The following is a 22,393-nucleotide window of genomic DNA, read 5'->3' on the forward strand; positions in this document are numbered from 1 at the left end:
TAATGAAAAAAATAATCTCTTCTTTTAAATTTTTCTTAATACTTTGTTACTATATAAATAAGTATTTATTTAAATTCTTTATATTATTTTCATTTTATTTTAAGTGAAATATTTTGGTTTATAATAATAATAATTTTTTTAAATGTCCTATTGTTTTTTTAAAAATTTTTTGGAAAAAATTATAACAAAAAATATAAGGAATCTTTTAAAAATAATAATAACAAATAATTGACATAAAATATCTGAATTAATTATAATACTCCTTTATTTTTATTGCGATTCGTTTTTTAAACGAATAGATTAATGAATACTTTTTATTTATATATCATGAAAATTATTAAATAATTTGGTTAATTTTTTCATATAATTATATTCGCACATTAAAATTTAGCTCTAAAAAATATTGAAGCAAAAAAATTAAAATATTAATTAATAAATAATAAAAGAATAAAAATTTGATAATTTTGTAAAAAAAATTGCATGTCTTTTGGAATTAAATTATGTTCTTTTACCAAAGATCGGAAAAAAATTTGAATAAATTTAAATCTGAATGATTTATACATAAAAGAACCTGATATCAAAAAGAACAACAAAATGCTATAAAAATAAGGTATTTATTTATTTATTTTATATAATATTTAATATAATTAATGCATATTCAAATTTATTCAAATTTTATTCAAATATTTATTTTTTGCTTTTATGGAATTAATTTTTATTTTTAAATTTATTATATTTATTATGATTTTTTAAAGTAATCAAAATTAATATTAATATAATATTTGAAGTTAATAATTATATTATAATATATTTTTTAAATAAAACAAATATTAGAATATATTTAAAATTTTAAACTAAAAATAAAAATACATTTATTGCAGAGAACTATGTTCAAAATATATTACAGTATGAGTAGGATAAAAATACGAAATGATATTTCATTAGCATATAGTAGTATTTATTTATTTTTAAGAAAATTTTAAATCTATTTGCATAAATTTAAATATATTAAGAAATAAAAATTATTTTTTTATATTTTTGTTGCTATTATAAATATATATTACTAAAAAAAAATGTACATTTATTTTAAAATAAATTTATTTTTATTTGGAAATCATATTTTCTAAATTTTTATTATTTCAAAAATATAGAAGAATTTATAAAAATAAATGTTGCGTTTAAAGTCTTTAGTTTTTATCAAATATCGAAATTTCGTTTTAAATATGACTAAGGGAAATAAATACAATTCCTCAAACAAAGTTTTCCGAATTTCACTATTAATATTACTAATGGTTTGTGAAACCGATTTTTCTTATTTGGATATAGGAATAACATAACATTATGTATATTATTTATATGTAAATAAATTTCTGCGAAATCAAGAATAGACAGGTAATATATAAATGATATACATAACTAATCCTGAATTCACAGTTAGCGCTATTTTTCGCGTTAACTGTGAATTCAGGGTAAAACTGTAAAATATAATAAATTTTTTATATTAAAATAATAGTCAAAATAACTTTTATTTATTTCTTTTCAATTTTATATACATATTATATATGTTGTTTGTGAGTTTTTCTGTAAAAAAAACTTATCCGAAATATTAAAGAAGGACGAACTCTCTAAATTTTAAATTATGTTCGATAGTAATCTTTTTAAATTTGAAAAATTAGATTTGACCTAAATGTATTCCTGCAGGTATAGATTAAGAGTGCCTATCCTATGAACTTCAGACAATTTTTATATGAATTTTTTTTATATGTAACTAAGTAGTTCAAAAATCCACTCTAAAACTTATTAAATTCATAAGGTAGGTATACTCTAAATATGAGAGAATACATTTCCAGCAATATCAGATTTAAAATTTAAGAAAATATCCTTGTAAATGTTTTTAAAGAAAATTAGGAGATTCCAAATTCTCACCTATTTCAAATAAACTTACGACATAATATTAGTAGATCGGAGCTAGGCAAACCAATTTTTAAAAATGGCATATAATTTCCAAATTTTTTTAAATATCATTTTTGTAAAAGTGTTGATTTTGTTCCTTAAGCCACAGTCTTAAGGATTGTATAATCACTAAGGAGCTTCCTAACCCATTGCGTTTTCTCATTGGCATAACCTAAAGATGGGAAAGTAAAAAATTTCCCCATCCAAAAATTGTTTACAATATATCACTATAAACAATAATTTGAAAATAAAAATAAATATAGTATAGTAATTTTTTTAAAAAAATTTAAAAAAAGAATTTTCATAATAAAAAAATGAAAACCCAAAATTATTTTTATAAAAAATATAACTTAGCCAAAGGTCCTAGATAAGTGGACCTAAAGACCTCCAATAAAATTTATTGTGAAAAACCCTGCCTAATCCCCACTCTTTAGGAAAATCCTGGATATGCCTATTGGTGTTCTACCTTATAATGAACAGAAATGCCATTTTTATTTCTGAAAATTGTATAAAGTAAATTTAATATTTTTTAAATGATAACTGCACAATAATTTTTAGATAAAATATTTATATAAATCAAAACATAAAATTTATAAATTTTAGGAAGATCCTTTTGCAATTTTTTTAAAATAATATCTCATGAAATATGCTGTAAGTATAATTCACAAAATAACCAAAAATTAAATATATATTTTCGAGTTTATTAAGAATTTATGATTAAAGCCTTGTTTAACAAGCCCCACTAGCGTTATTTTAACTAATCATGACTAAAATATAAGAATAATATCTATACACTATAAAAGAATGTAAACCTTTCTCAAATTATAAAAGAGGGTTAAATGTAGAAATATAACTTAAATTATATATTTTTTATAAATTTAATATAAATTATAATCTTGTCTTGAAAAAATTTCACAAATTTGACATCAAAATTTTTATCTTATATAATAATTTTAATAGTTATTTCAAAATATTTTTTATATATGGATCAGCATTCTAAAGTTATTAGGACAAAATTTAATCTTAGAGTCTTAAATTAAAAAATGGGATCAAATTGTTTGACTAGCCCCATTATTCAACTAGCCCCGGCCGCAATAATAAATATTTTTAAATAATAGGATACTTTAGAATCAGATAGTAAATTTATTAAACCAGATGCTAACTCTATAAATTCTCTAATCATCATAATCGTGAATTTAAAGATATTTTTAATAAGAGAGAAAATTAATCTTATTAATAGATTTTATAAAGGTTTTAATTTATTAAATCGCGTCACATTGTTAGTATAAATATATAGCTTGCAGGCACGTGTGCAGTGGAGGAAGATCAGCGGTCAGTCCTCCTCCCAAAAAATAAATATTTTAGATGTCGGCTAAAATATTTTTCAAAAATATTACTATGATTATTAATTTATATTTTATAATAATCATCCTACCTCTTATCGTATATATATATATATTCTAATTAACATCTATTTATCACATTCACAGCAGAAATAAATACGCTACTAATTTATTCTATGAATAAATATTGATTTCAAATTTTCTTTGGCGTTGTATATCTTCCAATTTAAAATTTCGCACAAATTATTTGTTTGAAACTTTTTAACTGTTGAACTAAATTAAAATATTTCCAAAAAATGACATCGATTTGATTGAGAAATATCTGAGAGCATTATATTGGAACTTAATGAATTAAAATAAATTATATGTCAACGTTGACTCAGAAGCAGCTCTCTATGAATTTATTTCTTGCCTACCTCGACTAATACTAAAAAATAAATCACTTTGCCCAATTTCTTTGTCCACCATCTACAATAGTGAGACTGAGGTTAATCGAACCGATTTTTACAAAATTGACTATAGCTCCTGGGTTTTTTTAGATAATATAAAAAATAATATATGATCTCTATAAAGGTGCCTTATAAAAAATTTTAAGAATATAATCTTTTTTTAAAATTTTATTTTTTGTAAAAGTGAAAGGATGTAAACTAATAAAAACTATGTTAGGATAAAATTTTAATCTTCTGGTGTATTTAATCTTAAAATGCGATTAAGTGATTTGCCAAGCCCCGAATTTATCTATCCCAAGTCTCCCTTACATAAGACAGGTATTCTAAACATAATGGTATATTTTCAGTAAAATCAGATTTTTAAGTTTAAAAAAACGCGCTCAAAAAATGATTTAAAATTAAAAAAACCACACATTGCTGGTAACATAATAAATACAATAATTTTTAAGAATATTTTTGCATTAATCTATATTTCCCACATTTATTTTTAAAATAATTTAATTTATATATCAAATTTTAAATGTACAAAATTCCTTTTTTAGAGGCATTTATTTTAAGTATTTCATTTATATACATTTAATATTTTATCATTGATTTATATTTGAATTTGTGTATTAGGAATCTAATATTAAGATATTCTTAAATAACTCTTGAAATAATTCTAAATCACAGCGAGTTCCTGCGTATGCGACTGATAGCTTATGAGCCTATTCATAAGTGAATCGCTACTGCGTAATTTGTTAATTTTGTATATATCTCATCAGTGGAGAGCGATTTAGCGATATGAGGCTAACTATACATACAGCATTATTGTAATTATATATATTATTCAAAGTTTGTCAAACTGATATTCATTTTTTATTTTAAATAAGAGTTTATATTTTAATATTAAATCTAGACTTTGACACTAATTATAATAATTTTACAAAATTAGATATAATTTTTTCTACCTTTGAATTTTCAAAATAATATCGTGCAGATTTGTAGTCTCTTACTCTTAAATAATTAACGAAGGCTATTTTTAAATTTGAAAAATCTGATTTTACCATTCTAGCACGTGTAGTGTGCCTGCCCTTTGAATTTCAAACAATTTTTGACTTGACCTCTTGAACTACTTTTATTTATATATAATTTATTTTTTTATGTAAATTAAAAAATGCATAACATTTCATGACGAAATTGTTTGAAATTTATAGGGTAAGTGTACTCTACACATACTAAAATACATTTCGGGTAGAATCAGATTTTCCTATTAAAAATTACTGTGGTAAATTATGAGAAATTCCGAGTGTTTTTCCAGAAAAACTTACGAAATCTAACTGAAATATATTATATATATTTCGTGATATGGACAGGTTTGCTTAATATAAACATTAAAAATAATATCAGCTTAGTGAATATTAAAAATTTGGTTTTTTGTTAAAATGATCTTCAATCCGCTTATCCCTCTCTCTATCCTAGACGATATTTTATATTCATTTTATTTTTGTCATAGCCCCGGTTTAAAAAATAATAATTTTAAGATCCTGACTAGGATGAACCAACCGCCACTAAATATATCTAATAATAATTGTCCCATATAATTTAGCTGTAAAAAATAGTGAGATTGGGATAAAAAATGTTAGATAGGAATTGAATTTAGGGATGTTAATTACTATATTTGGGTAATTACTATATTTTTAGCCATTTAAGCCAATTTTTAGCCTCTTAAAAAATCGACTGACCCAAGTTTTTAGCCGAAAATTATCACTTTGGCCGCAGGATTTTTCTTAAAGAGATAGCAGCTCACATTTTGAAGAAACTAATATAAATTAAAACGCCTTAAGGTTAACGGATTCTCCGGAAGGTGCCTGAAGCTTGATCAGAATCCGCCGATATTTATTCATTACCAAACTATTAATTACCCCCTCCCTTCTTAGTCTCTTAAATAATAATCAAGAAGATTTCATTATTAAGCTTCAATCTAAAAAAAGGTTTATTATAAGGAAAAATGAAGTATATATTGATGTGGAAGGGAAATCTTATAATATAATCGATTTTAATGAAGTAAAAATTGAGATATATTCTTATTGAGTTTTGAGCTTATATTTTTGAAAAAAATTTCAATTTTAATTCTTTAAATGGTTGTATATAATTTAGGAATTATATCCTCCTGAGATCGGAAATTTAATAACTATATTTTTTGAAATCAAAGTCAAAGGTCAATAATATATTTGATTTTGTTTAAAATATAAATTAATTTATAAAATCATAGAATTTTTTTGATAAATTTAAAACTACTGTAAAACTGACGATTTAGATTCTTTTTAACTTTACATTTCTGGCAAAAATTACATTTGAAATTTTTTATTCCAACTTTCTGACTCCTGTCTAAATATTTATCACTAAGGCATAATTTGGTTTCCATCATATATTCATATATATATAATAAATTTATAGAAATATTATATAAATTTTCATAGAGATTACTAGGACATGGTCCTAATTGCTAAGCATTAGCAATATTTGAAAAAATCATAAAACGCTAATACGCTCGATCGCGTATAGGCTATTAGGCCCTATCCTTTGACTCCCCCTTATACCTACAAAAATACGAATCGAATAATGGAATTATTCGTATTCGTTTATATCATAATTTATTATTCGTATTCGTATGAATAATAAAATGATTATTCGATTATTCGATTCGAAAATTTTATTTACCATGAATTAAAAAAGATCTATTATAAAATTTATTTTGTAAAATTTAACTAAGGATAAAGACAAACAAATTTTATTAGTGAGACAAAATAGAAGCATGCATATATAATATATTTATATACAATGTGGAAAAATCAATATAATATCCATATCTATAATGTAGAAGATAAATCTGACAACAGCCAATTTTTCAATCATAAAGTTTTTCGGATTGTTTCCTCCTTTAACGACATTCTGTATTTTGTAACCATATGAGCTCCAACAGAAAAGAGTCGCTCACATGGGGTTGAAGATCCCTGTATCGACAATATGTCCCTCGTCATTTTAGATAACATGGCATTAGCAATATTTTACAAATAAAGTGGTAAAAACTTTAGGCAAAAAGTCAAATTTATGATTTCTCCTTCATCAAATGAAAGAGAAATATCAGGTTTGCCCGTCATTCTTGATGTGATGGGATCAACAGTTTATTATAATTGTATATGTTATGTGTTATATAAATTACCTTCTTCGTCCATCTCTATCATAAAAGAAATTTCTAAAGTAATGGTCTATTATGAGATAAATTAAAATGGAGATTCAAAATTTGGCGCAATTTTCATTATTCCACTAGGAGATTTTATTAAATTGAAATAATTTCAAATAATTCCTAATAATAATATATGATTTATATATGATTATTTTCCAATATATATTAATACTATAAATTATTTTAGTCGAATAATCTCGAATAATTCGATCGAATAATAGATAAAATATTATTCGACGAATAATAGATAAAATATTATTCGACGAATAATATATTTTCCTTATTCGAATTCGATTCGAATTTTCGAATCGAATAATTGTGTTATTCGTATTCGTAAAATACGAATCGAATATCGAATAACAAATAATTCGTTTTAGGTATACTCCCCCTTATTAAAATAAATTTTTATTCATATTTTTCATAATGTTTTTCTAGGCCGAGGGCCATCTACTCTCTTCTCACTCTCAGGCTGAAAGCAGGGCTAGATAAAGCGTTAGTATTATATATACAAAATTATAATTCTATACATTTGTTGTTTTATTAGAGGGCCCCGGTTCAAAGATTTGATGAAGAAATCAGGAAAGGGTAAAAGAATGCTTAGGTTCCATATAATCAAGCATTCACTAAGGTTATTTAAATTTTTTATATGAATTTAAAGTTAGTTGCTAAAACTTTTATTAGGACTTATTATATTAAATCATTTTTATAAAAAGAATCTATAATTAAAAAACTTAAATTTTAAGCACCCCCCCCCCCTCCCAAAAAATATTTTTTTATATATAAACCAGTGATGCCTCAACAAATATAACATAAAATATAGAAAAACTAATATATTAAACAAATAATTTATCAATCTTCTATCAGATAAAGCACTCTAATACTCAAGCAACATATATTGCAGAGGTTGTAAAAATTAGTCTAATAATTGTACTAAATCTTATATACTAGTTTAATTATCAAAAATAAATTAAATAATCTATAAATAAATCTTATATATATATATAATAATAATGAAATTCTAAAAACTAATTAAATAATGTCCCCTCCCTATTTATAGATGGTAAGAAGGGAAAAGATTTCCAAGTAATAGCAATAGTGAATAAATCTACCCAAAATTTAAATCATATAAAATTAGAATCAGATTTTCATATTATTAAATTAAATTAATTCGCAATAAATATATATAAAAGTAACGCTTTTACCCTAACTCGGCTTTCGGGCTGGGATAAGAGAGTAGGTCTAGGATGGAATTCGAGTCCTGCTGATCATAGACAATCCTTAAAAATTGGTCTGTCCTTAAATACGTTCATAGGACGTGTTCGTCCTAAGTCCAAAAAGGAACGAAGAAAGTTTTATTATTATACATTTAAATGGACATTATATAATAATTTTAAAATTTTATACAATATAAAAATTAAATATAACCTAAGGCTTTTTATTATCAATTATTTATTAGTGTTAGTATTAATGTAATTTTTCATAATTTAAAAAGTTTTAACAGATAGAAGAAGAAAGTAATTGATATAGAAATTGAAGAATTAGAATATAAATATGAAAAGACAAATAAAAAACTAGAAGGAAAATAAAAAAATTTTTACTAAAAAAGACAAATCAACCATATGAAAAAATTATGGCTTTAATATAAAAAAATCCTAATCTACTAAGGGGAGAATTGCTAAAAGTAAAATTATTTGTGAAAGCTTAAGAAGATGACGAGCTATATACTTATTTGTCCTATAAATTAACATATTACGGCTATAGCTAATCTCTTTTTTTCTACTTAATTTATATTTTAACAAAATTAACTAATAACATTTCCATGAAGGTGAGTCAACTCAGAGTCCTGCAAAAATTTTAGGATAATTATAATTTTTTTATTCTAATAAACCTCCCACAATCTCCATTTCCCTTCCACTCCTACTATATTTCAATAATTGCTTTGCATTTTAACCATGCTAGAATTGTCTTTTATCATGATTAGATTATGCTATAGACATCAGCTGCTCTGAGTTCAGAGTTTGAGCATCATTAGGAATAATGTCTTCTAAAAGTTAGAACTAGAACATTTATTGCTAATATAATCGGTAAAAATATTAGAGTTAGTGGGTATATTTTACAGGCAGAAAAGCTATTTAAAAAATTTTGATGGGTTGTTGCCCTAAGAATTTTTTGCTTCACAAACAGAAATAGAGGAGACCAGTGATATCATATAATTTTAAAAATAATATACCTTGTTATTTCACATTTAAAGCAAAAATGCATTTTTATAAAATACTTATTTTAAACTTTTAAAAATTACCTTGTTTTAAAAGAGCTACCTGTTGAAATTATCAGCAATATATGATTTGCAATCTAATTTAATTTTTCAAAAGAGGTGTATCTTATAACACTTTCCTTCTTTGTCTTCATGATACTAGTTACTTGTAACAAAAGTTTTATATCAAAAAACTTATTTAATTGCAATTTAAATTTTAAACGTCAAAAGTAACTTTCTGATTTTCACGTTTTTACTAATAATTTTTTTTATTTATCAATTCTATATGATAAAGTAATCTTAATTTCATAATGTATTAAAATATTGAGGTTAATTTAATATGTAGGAATTAAATTTTAATGACCTGATTCAGGTTTTGCGGAATTTGTATTAGTCAATTTCAAGCAGGGATTATTTTGAACTAAAATAATCTAATTTAAATAATCCAATTATATTGGCAACTAGAAGCCACTAGTTTGTCTAGGGTTATGAATGAAAATATGAAGCTGTTTTAGTTCTTCCGGGTGATATATAAAATATGTATGAACCTGGTACATTTATCATATTTGACAATTTATCTCATTCATTTACTCAGTATTAACTTTTTTATAATAAAGAAAATCTAAAAAAATAAACGTCATAGAACACATCACGGAAGGATAAAAGGTACAGCGTATATTTTTCATAAACCTTAAATATTCATTTTTTAAAATTTTATATTAATAAAAAACTAAATAATTTTTTTCTTAACTTTTACATTTAAGCTAGGCTAAATATAACCAACTTTTAGGGGTAACTTCTTGTATAATAAAATAAAATCTAATCCACCTTAATGCCTCTTTCTTACGTAAGCTTAAAAAGATTTTTGATATGAAATAAACAATTGGTTATTATATTCCATCTTTAAAAAAATCTAGCGAAAATACTTGATAAAAAATTGAGAGTTGGGGTGCGCTTAAAGCCATTTCGCCTATAAAAAGACGTCTCGCCTACAGACATTTTGCCTAAAAAAGTGCCAAAATATGAAAGTTTTTACAATATGAAATATTTGCTCATCTATATGTAATTTGAGTATTTGCTATTCAATTTGCTCTTTTTGGGACTTTTAGGCGAAAATCTATAGATGAGTACCGGTACATCATAACCTTTTAATTTTTAAATATAGCCTTAAGTGTTAGTCTTTATTTTATAGCATAAATCTATATTCCCCATTTTAAAAAAAATAGAGTTTCTCCCATTAAATTATCTTGTTACTTTTGCCTACAACATTTAATAGGTTTACTCAGGCTCCGAAAATGGAATAATAAGAAAAGAATATATAAATAGAATATCGATATTTGTCTCGTATAATATATAAATTAATGAGATTCATTGTTAATGTTATACATTCGACTAAATATTTAATGAAATGTTTATTGATTAAACAATTAAAAAATTTATAATTTTTTATCCCGCTTATTCATTTGTTTCATTTTTACGTACCCTTTTCAAAATTTTAAAATATTTTAGAATTAATAAAATCATCGTTAATAAGTAAACATGTTAATAATATATATTATATTATATATAAAATCTTTTATTGATGAATGTGTAATATACAAAATTTAAGGTTAGATTCACCATGCATTACAATTTTTCAGTAGAAAGATCTCATTTTCAATCGATTAATCATATTTAAATTTATTCATAATTCACTTTAATAAAATAAATTATAAAATACTTGAAAACTTTTAATGGAAGATGATTAGGATATAATATCAAAGTATTATATGAATTTCATTAATTTATAATTTCCCTATATTTTTTTATACTTTTAAAGTTCGCCTTATTTAGAAAAAATGAATAATTTATAAACCTAATTAGCATAATTTTTTTAAACTATTTGATAGTTTGTATAAAGTTACTTTTTAAGTTTAAATGTTAAATTGTCTTCAAAACGTTAATTTAAAAACTTAAAACACCATAATAATATTTATTATATCATGAGATATATACAACAGGGGGGGGGGGGGTTCCTCCCTTCGAGAATTTAGCGGTTCATGTAAATATCATTTTATGCTAATAAAATATTTACCCATATACCCCCTCTCCCCCTAAAATGTATAAAATATATCAATAAAAACAAGAATTAGAAAGAATATTAAATAAACATTTTTATATAAATAAAAGTGGAAATCCAAAATTATCTTTATAAAAATCTAACAGAGCCGAAGGCCTACATATTATATTATTAAATTATTTTAATAAAATTTAAAATTTGTCGTTGTTTTAGTAAATTGCTTATATTGATCTACTCTGTGTCATTACCCTCAATCGCCTTACCATATGATTTATATACAGGCGTAGCGATTTTTATAAGATAAGGATTACTATTTGGTGTTATTTTCATCACAAATTTTACTGGGGGATGGGGGTTATTACACTTATTTCATGATTTTGGTAAGGTTATATTTTTAAGAAAATAATTGAATTTTCACTTTTTAAAATTAAAATGTCTTTTAAGGTAAAAAATGAATTGGGAATTTCCGTGGAATAGCAAGATTAAAAAGTTATAAAATAAATTAGGTCAATGGAATAGGTCAACACCACAACAAGATATTCAATTTATACATAATACTAACTACAACACCAGCAGAATTTACTTATTTAACATAACATTTAAAATATCAGCCCTTCCCCTAACACATAAAGTATTTGAATATGTGCGCAATTCTCGGGTATAGGCTTTTGCTTAGCCCAACTCTTTTTATCTTAGCCTATGGACGTTTAAATGACAGTCTTCGGATTGTTGTACGTACAAGTGTACGCGCGGATAGCCCACAAACGTGTAGATAGCTTTCAATTTTTTACCCAGCTTAATTTATTCCAGTTCGATATAAATAAGGAATAGATAGCTAGCTCTGTTGAACCGATAGAGAGAAAAGCGCTATATTTCACATATTCAGAGTTGTTAATGCTCCTTTTTAAAAGTAGCTAGCTCCCGCTCTCGCTCCTACCTTCAAAAGGAGCTAGCTCCCGCTCCCGCTACTACATTTTTAAAAGGAGCTAGCTCCTGCTCCAAGTAATGGAGTGCCACTCCATGCTCCTTTGATTTTCATTTTTTTAGAAGGTATACAAAACAAAATCATATTTTTTTTTTCAAAAAGCTTTATTTATATTAAATGATCTATCAAAATATTTATAACCTTTTATTAGCTTTTAAAAGTAATAAATTTTCTAAATTAGAATCTAACAAACATCCACGCCTCTCCCCTAAGATCTGTTTTGCAATGCTAAATAGGCACTCCACAGGAGTACTAGAGGGAATCGATTTTATAAAGATATTTTTTTAATTCAGGGAATTTATCAAAGATAGTAATTTTGATATTTTAAAAAATATTTGTCCAATATATTATCTGGCTGATGATCAATTTCATGGAATCCAAAAAAATCTTCCAAATTAATTTGTATTTAAAAGAAAGATTTTTTACTTTTAGATGCTTTTTTAGATTGAAGCTGCTCACTTTTGAAAATTAAATAGTTTTATTCAAACACAAAAGACATTTTGCCCTAAATTTGTTTGATCATTTGGATCAACATCTTTTAGAAGTTTAAAATATTTTTTGTATGATGGAAATGGAAATTCGATTTCTTCATCTATGATCTCTAAATCCATAATATCTAAAACTATTTTTTATTATTTATCTATAAAATGAATATTAATATGACTTACAAGATTTTTCAAAAAATTTTCAATATAAAAAGGAAAACTTGATGTTTAATATTTAAAATGATTAGATGAAAAACCAATATAAAACTCGGCTAAACATTTAATAATGGATAAATTTAAATTAAATAAAATTTCATTTTTATTGAATTTTAATTAATAAATATTATTAATATTTAAAAAATCATTTAATTTATACACTAAATTTAAAGGAGCGGTGGAGCGGCGCTCCTCCACTCCAGCCCTAAAAGGAGCTAGCTCCCGCTCCCCAATTTTGGAAAAATGTAGCGCTCCTGTAGCGCAGCTCCTTAACAACTCTGTACATATTCTTTTAAATTATTGTTTATAGTGTTATATTGTATACATTTTTTGGTAAGTGGGAGGGATCCTAGTGATAAAATTTTTATTCGCATAAAATGATATCTACAAAAACAATCAAATTTTTGAAGAGTAAACCCCAAGTCAACCCCCCTTCCCCACCTTTGCATATTCCTATGTTTACCTATATATTAAAATCATTTTTCAGCCAAATGTGTCATTGCAAGTCAAATTTTTGATGAGCAATCGATGTCTTTTAAAATTGCAAAAAATTAATAAAATAATTTTTAATCAATTAGAATAAACTATATAATACACTATAATAATAATATATATATTATAGTCAACACATATTGAATATGTGAAGTTAATCCCTATCATATATTTTCAGATTATTTTTTTTTGGAACTTAAAAATGAAAATAATATTATAGAATATAGTTTTTAAAGAAAATATTTTTACACATATTTTGACGATATTTTTTGGATTCACAAATTAATTTTATAAATAAAATATTTATATTCAATAAATTATATATATATTATGATATGTATACATATGAAATTATTTTTTTATTAAATATTTTATTATATATTTCTTTTTTTTTATTATACTACTAGATGTATAATCATTTTAATGTTTTATTTTTTACATATAAAATCAATAAAATTGAATATAAAATAATAGTTAATATTCATGATTATCGCAAAACACATATATACTAATAAAATCGGTAAAAATTGATATATAATGCCTTTTTTATTATATAAGTTATCTTTTAAAACTATTTTAAAAGTCCCTTTCGTTTGTTTCTTTATGATTTAAAGATGTTAAAAGAGGAGTATGTTTTCGCTCGTGATAAATAAAAGGTTCAAAGATTGCTTTCAATCAAATAAATTTAATATTAATGTGTATCCCAAAGTAAACATTAGACGATAAAATAAAATTGGAATTAACAAGCTATAATAGGGTTTTATCTAGATAATTTTAGATCAAAGTCAATTTTTTGGCCAGTTAACCCAACATAGTGTTGAGTAGTCATATATATGGGAGACGGGGCAAGGTTAGGATCCTTTTCGTTTAAATCTGAATGAGTTCCATACTATTAAACGAAACAGAATAAATAAAACAATTCTGAAATATCAAAATATAAGCTATTTAAAATTATTAATATATTTTTTAAACTGGTTTTTAAAATAATTTTTTGCATTCAACGTACCTCATAGTATGGTAGGTTGGTCCAGCACATGTTATTATTTGGTCCACCAAAGAAATGAGGAGGATCTAAATATAAAATTAACTTTGCAATAATTAAGTAAATGAAATTCAAATTAGGTTTTTTATTAATTTTAGAAATTTATATAAAATGAAAAATTTTAAGTATTAATGTATAAATGAGGGAAATAGTAATTTAAGCAATTTATCAATCATCACTATAGTTGGGTAATGGCTGAATATTGTCAAATTAGGCTCAATCTACAATACATGACGCAGAAAATCCGTTAACATTAAGGGGTTTTAATTTATATTAGTTTCTTCCAAATTTGAGCTCCTATCTTTTTTAAAGAAAACCCCGAAGTCAAAGTGAGTCTAAAAACTTTTTTAGCCTCTTTTTGGCCGGCTAAAAAATGGTAAACGGCTAAAAATATCGTAATTACCCATCACTAATAGGAGATACAACGATATTGAATATATTTTTTATTACATCCAACCCATATTTGGACCGTTATATTTATATGAATCCCAACTTGAGCCCCGATACTCATTTAGTTTTGGATCCATGGTTTAAATCAGGGGTTCGAACCGAATCCGAACCCGGAGATGAAAACCCAGGTTTTTAGGAAAATATCCGAACTGAACCTGAACCCCGTTTATAAAATTTTCAAAACCCTGAACCGAACCCTGGAATTTTATTAGAACCCTGGTTCAACCGGGTTCAGTGTATTGTTTAAATTAATATAAGATATTTGTATAATTGTAAATACAAATATTAATAATTTACTTGACATTTTATAATATCTTCAAATTTCCAATAAAGTGAAGTGTTAATTTATTTTAAACAACTTAATTCATTTACTCCATTTTTAAATTTTTTTAAATTTATTCTCAAAGATTCCTATTGGATGTTAATAAATTTTAAACAATTAAATTCATTTACGCCATTTATTTTTAATTTTTAACTTATTCTCAAAGATTATTAATTAGAGGAAAATGAAAGTGAACAAGTCAAAGTAAAAATTATTATATTGGATATTGTTAATTTAAAGAAATACGTCTAAATAAATTTTTTTATTAAATCTATACATGACTATGCTTTGTGTTTTTAACTATATTTTGCCTATAAATAAAATAAAAAAAATTTTTTTATACCAAATTTTCTAGATTTTTAATTGTGATTTAAATATAGAATATTTTTTTTATTAATTTAAAAATTCTTAAACCCGAGCTGAACCCGAAACCACACCCGGGTTCAAAAATATTTCCCTGAACCGAACCAAAACCGAACCCGCCTATTTTTTTAGCCTTAAACCGAACCTGGTTTAAATTAATCATGTTTGTTAAAAAGGTATCTTCGGCGCCCCTACATTTATTTTTATAAAATTATCCATAGCTTATAATACTATACAAGGTCTTTGAATATGCTTTTCTCCCCTTCTCATATATTTTATAAATTGAAACCAAACATATAATATAGTTGGGAATAAAAACGAATTCAATAAATTAGTCGTTAAACCTTGCAATGATGCCTATATACTTTTTAAAATAGATTATACTCTCTTGCGAGATATGATGTGTGTACCATGAAGAGGAGTAATAATTTTGGGATTGATTTTTACAATAGCACATATAAACTATTTTTAAAATTGTATTGGGAAATGGTGTCCAAATTATATCTTTATTTTTTAATTTTTTATTACACTATTTAATTTATATAACAACCATATATAATATATACATATTTAAATAAGAAAAATTATAATATAAAGTGTATATATAAAATTAATCAATATTTTTAATAGTTAACTCTAGAAATTCCAGAAATGAACATCCGAGATATATAAGTTCTAAAATTTAAAAAATATATTACAGAACATATATTTAGAGAGACTTAATATTTGAATTAATAAAATTATTTTTTTATAAAAAAAAATCCAATATTATATAATGTCTTTATATATTTTTTATTTTAAAATTTTTTTCGTCTATATCTTTGCCCAAAAGAAAACTAGGAGGGGGTATTTTATAAAATATATAAACCCTAGAAAGTCGATTTTGTTTAAAAAAATTAAAAATAAAATATATTTCGTGCTTAATCAGTAATTCAAAAAATATAAAATTATAATATATAATATAAAATAGAATAAAAATAAGGAATTTTTTAACCAAAAACTGCGAAAAAATTTTTTTTATCTAAAAACATGCAATTAAATTATTATATTATAATATAAGTATAACTAAACTAGATTATTCAACGTAAAAAAAAATTACGAATACGATGTGTAATTTAATTTATAATAATGATAAAAATGCTTCAAAATGTATATTGATATTGAAATGAAAAACTTCCATACCTATGAAAATTTTATATCTTTCGTTATTTTAAGATATTGCTACTTTTTTCAAAAAATATTATGAAATTAATAGTAATGGATTTAAGAAGTGTCACTCATTTTATATGATATATTTTAATATTTATTATTTAATTTTTTATTATTATATTATTTAATAAAATTTATATTTATAGTATAATAAAGTTTGTAAAATAAAAGTTTGTTTTGTAAAGTATCTAATAATTACCTCTGATAATTTATTAATAAATTTATGTAGTAAAATATTCCATTTTTTTTTAAATATGGAAATTAATAACCAAAGATGTAATAATGAATAATTAAAGAGTTAATTTTTAAGTAATCTATATACCTTTTATCTATGATTCAAAAGTAAAATAAGATGCTCAAGTTCAATTCCCAATCAATGCTTGCTAACGATTTTTATACATCCCTACGATGAATATTATAGAGTCCTCTTCGGCTAATTCGATAAATTATGGGATATCCTCAAACGATACCAATTTTTATAAATATTCTTCCTTTTTCTACGATATTGATCACTTGCCAAATCATCATTCTAATTTTATCGTAACAACGAATCCATCTTATGTTCCGACATTTTTATTCGCATCTTATCCAACTCAAGATCTCATCTCAACTGATTCTAAGAAATTCAATAAAAAACAAATGGAATTAAATTATGAAAACTCTTCCTCAAACATTAATAATTCGTTCCACGTGAATATTACTCAAAAATGTAATATTATTAAAAATGATAAAACAGATGTTAATATCAAAAATTCTAATAATAACTCTACCACAGATAACAGAGGTCTTGAAACGGAGGACATCCTTATGGCCGATTGCAATGATTTGCCACCGATAATTTTGAATCACCACGCTCAAAATCATAAGAATATTAAATATAATGATAATCAAAATAAAGGCGATAGCATATATTCTAAAAATTCGAAAGCCTCATCAAGTATCTATAAAGAATTAATCTCAAAACATTCCTCTCAAATTCATAAAGAAAGAATTGGCGATATTCATTACAATCAATACGGAACTAATTATTCCCCTTTGATAGGAATGGATCAAGATGATTCACATGCACAAAAGTTGGAACAAAGAAAATATTCCCTTCAATTTAATTATACTGGATACAACTCTGATAAAACTATACTAACCCCTTTAGGTGCTTTTACAACGGTGTCTAATTCTACATCTTCGCTGTCCAATTTAACTTTCGGTAGTATAAGTGTGGGCTGTAATAATTTTAACTATATCCAACATCCCTTTGATAGTTATTCTAACTCAATGACAAATCCGCTGCAATCCTATAATAATATCAACGAATCATCGTGGACAACTAAAACAAAGTCAGTTATAAAATTAGATGACCCTTCATCTTACAACAATGAAGTCAAAAAGGATGAAACTGGCCAAAACATTTACAATTATTATCCCTTATATCACAAGGACACAATGTCAAATTCGGCTAACTATTCATTTTGCAATGTTTCAAAAAACATCAACGTAAATTCAACCCTACATCTATACAATAACAGTAATCAAAACCTGATTCCAAATAAATTGCCATCTTCCGCATATTCACCTTTGGATAGCTATTATTTATCTAGTTTTACAAATTTTAAACCTTATCTCAGTTTTCAGTGTGATCCATTGCTAATTAATCCATTAACCCAGGTTGATGAATGCGCGAAAGATTTGATGGATAAAACATCTAAAACGTTTGATTTGATGCACAGAGACACATCAAATAACAGTTATAGTAATACGGTAGATTACAATACTTATAGGAACAGGGTCCATTTCACCAATATAATAACTGAATCCAATATTGTATCATCATCCAATAAATCGCATATAAATTATCCATTTACATTAAACCCTTTTGAAAATAAATTGTCGCATACCTTATTAACAACGGATTCCGATTATACCTTACTAAAAAATTCGATGTCAAAATCAGGCATGCAAACATCTTCCATAGCAGTTTCGAATGATCTTCATAAACAATATCATTCGCATGAATATCATTATCCTCCACACTCAGATTTAGCCTACGCCAAAAATGACCAAATTATCAATAAATCAGTTGAATTTGCAAAAAGTAGTCCAGTCGATTTTATTACATCCAAAAATATGGATTACTATCCTTACTACATGAAAAGATTTTACAATTACGAAAAAACGGCCTACAACAATAAACAACAAGAGATGATGATTTATAATTACAACAATATGTACAGCAATTATAACCTTAAAACGAATAAACCCTTCAATTCACAATGCCTAAATCCTTCGCATGTTGTTGGGGAAGTTAACGAAAATACTAATTTAAATTATGACCCCTTTGCGACAAAATGTCAAGAAACATTAACAAGCGCCTTATCCCCATCTTTTTATACCTATAATCCATACAACTTAATGCAAAAATACGGACCAGATGCGTCACCATACTTAAGCTCTTCCAAACCGTATTCAGATTTGCGAAGCAATTTGCCTGGTTCAGCAGAAATTTCAGTAAACTATCAGCACGAATATTATCCTTTGCCATTTACAGGGCACGTTTTTCCTAAGGAAAAAAATGAAAATTACTCTTTTAATGAATACCATAACTTGAGCACTGACAACTTAAACTCTAAGGAATCCATGTTTCTGGAACCAACATACATAAACGTCGAAAATAGTAGAAGTATAAATTCACCCAAGTCATCCAAGGACACTAACAAAAAGGGTAAAAATAAAAAATCTAAAAAATCAAAGTGTAACAACCATCACACTAAAATTGAAATTAATAATGATACAGGTATTTGTGATAAAAATTTTTACGATGAAGATAACGTTGGATTTGAATATAGTTCAGAAAGGATAGAAAATATAACAAATAATTCCAATGATTTAACGGTGCAAATAGGCGATGCAAAGACCCCAACTATTCGACAATACAGCGAAAATATTTCAAATTCTAATGATAAATTAAATAAAATCAACGATATTTCTTTGAATGATTCTAATACAATAATAAGTTATCAAAATAATATAAACAAAAACTCAGATATTTATCAATCTAAGAGTCCGAAATCAAATGAATCTCGTCAAGCCGTATCTATGGCACACGAAGACGATCTCAATTATATGAATTCTAGATATGAACACATGGATAATATGTTCAATGAAAACGACATGTGCGACGATGATGAATCTGAATCATTAGACAACATCCCTGGCATGCCAGGATCTAATAATAATCCTAGTTCAGATGACTTAGAACAATTTGCTAAACAGTTTAAACAAAGAAGGATCAAACTCGGCTTTACACAAGCTGATGTTGGTTTAGCTTTGGGCACATTGTACGGGAATGTATTCAGTCAGACCACTATATGTAGATTTGAAGCTTTGCAGCTAAGTTTTAAGAACATGTGCAAATTAAAACCATTGTTAACTAAATGGCTCGAAGAAGCCGACAGTAATTCAGGATCACCGAGTAGCATAGATAAAATTGCGGCTCAAGGACGAAAGCGAAAAAAAAGAACGAGCATTGAAATATCCATTAAAGGGGCTCTAGAACATCATTTTATAAAGCAGTCTAAGCCATCAGCCCAAGAAATATCTTCCCTAGCGGATAGCCTTCAACTCGAAAAAGAGGTGGTGAGAGTATGGTTCTGTAATAGGAGGCAAAAAGAAAAGCGGATGACGCCCCCCGGTAGTAATAACAATCATTTATCGGGTTCCCTTAATCAGTACAACCAGGTGAGTAGTTTAAGCTTCAGCGAAAACGAGACAAATCATATTGAAGATGAAGAAGATGAAAATGATGAGGAGCTTGGCATTGATAAAAATAATAGCCTATACCATCCATCTAACTATAAATGTCAAGATGATGAACCCAATCATACTTCTTATCTGTCGCAAATGGATAAGAATCCATACAATTATAATTATAGTTCACCCCCAGAAAAAAACAGCAATAGCAATTATCTATTCTCCGATCATGCCTCTCCAAAAAGTTTCCCACCTAAAGATGGTCAGGATCCCGAAACAAATATCCCACCAAGTAATAACGATTTATTATATACTAATGTGGATCAACAGGATAAATATAACGAATTTATGAAACCAACTCTAAACGATACTTCGTTTTCTACGCCAATTTTATATAGCGATAATGCAAATTATAATAATTATGGGTTAAACGTATTACAAAATTTTAGAGAATCTTTAAACATCCTCACTGATCATAATTTATCACAAGATAAAGATGTGCCTTCAGATGTCAAAAATTTAATAGCCTCAACGTCAAATTCTAATATTGGTAATATTGACTCGACAATTCCTCAATTCCACAAATATACCAACATAAGTCCACAAAAGCAGAACTTTTGAAAAAGTTTGTATTTCAAATTAATTTATTTTACCATTTAAAAAAAAGATTGATATTTTATAAAAATTTATACATTTTTATTTATTACAAAAAATTTGACAGGTCCAACCTGGGTCTGCAATCTCAGTATTAATAAAGATGTTTCAGGGTCGAAATGAACAAAATTTATTTCTAGAAGAATTTATAAATCTAACAATAGCTAATTGATATGAATATTGGAGCTAATATACTATGGGAAGCTAATATAATTTTAACATATATTTTTTAAATTTAATTATAGAATTAAAATAAAATATTGTGAATAATAAATAATGTAATAAAAAAATATTTTACATCTTTTATTTATATAATAATATACTTCTAAATATAATATATTACTACATACTTATACTTAACCAATAATTAGCATCAGCGGCTTCTACCTCGGAGGGGGTAAGACGCAGGATCGTCATTAAAATCTTAGCAGGGGGATAGGGGAATATGACAGGATCTCGTGGGCGAAACAAGGAAGTAGAAAAAATTGAATTATTGAATCCCCTTTGTTCTAGTTAGGGGCATAAATTTCTGTAGAGGTGGGGGGAGGGGGGGATTATTTGGAAGTAGGGGTAAAAAAAATTGAGGGAGAGTGTTAATTATCAGTGGCTTAGGGAGGTGGAGAAACCGCTGCTTTACTCCGGGGGAGAAGTATTACCCATTAACTTAAATATCCAAGGGTAGATATCTTTTAAATATGATTTTTTTTATTAAGCATGTTGGAGGTAGTGGAAGCCATGGCAGAACTGAACAGGGCGCATGTCACACTTCAATTAATATAAAAAGTCAAAGTATAGAGAATGAAATTTTATTTAAATTATAGATAATTATGATAACATATAAAACATTATATTATCAATATTAGCCTTATATAAAGTGATCAGTAAAGGCATGTTGAAACAGAACAGGTAAAGTCATTTTTTTCCTATCATCTATTATTTTTTCCTATTTTCTGTTTAAATTCAACAGGGTTCACTACTATATTAGAAAAAACGGCACCATACTAAAGTTGTTGATGTTGTTTATTTTGAGCAGACTTTATAGATTATATACATTTACAAATTAAAATGTATTTACATTTATATTAGATAAAATAATTTAGGAAAATCATTATTTTAATGTGTTTGTTCTGATATTAGTTGATAG

The 22,393-nt window shown here is 25.5% G+C and overlaps 1 protein-coding gene across 2 annotated transcripts; it reads left to right on the forward strand.

Annotated features, from left to right (window-relative positions):
* The first annotated feature begins 486 nt into the window (after positions 1 to 486).
* On the forward strand, positions 487 to 21,476 carry LOC135923095 (putative uncharacterized protein DDB_G0282133). Of its 2 annotated transcripts, none has more exons than XM_065457663.1 (3): positions 487 to 610; positions 17,195 to 21,220; positions 21,317 to 21,476. In XM_065457663.1, the coding sequence occupies exon 2, from the start codon at positions 17,260 to 17,262 to the stop codon at positions 21,214 to 21,216; it is 3,957 nt and encodes a 1,318-aa protein (XP_065313735.1). In that variant the 5' UTR covers positions 487 to 610; positions 17,195 to 17,259; the 3' UTR covers positions 21,217 to 21,220; positions 21,317 to 21,476. The 2 variants fall into 2 exon arrangements, with proteins under 2 accessions (XP_065313735.1, XP_065313734.1); XM_065457662.1 differs by lacking the exon at positions 487 to 610 and adding an exon at positions 1,268 to 1,392.
* The last annotated feature ends 917 nt before the right edge of the window (positions 21,477 to 22,393 follow it).

Source organism: Gordionus sp. m RMFG-2023, chromosome 2 (genome assembly GCF_954871325.1).
Source record: "Gordionus sp. m RMFG-2023 chromosome 2, tfGorSpeb1-WG-v2, whole genome shotgun sequence".
NCBI lineage: Eukaryota > Metazoa > Nematomorpha > Gordioida > Chordodea > Parachordodidae > Gordionus > Gordionus sp. m RMFG-2023.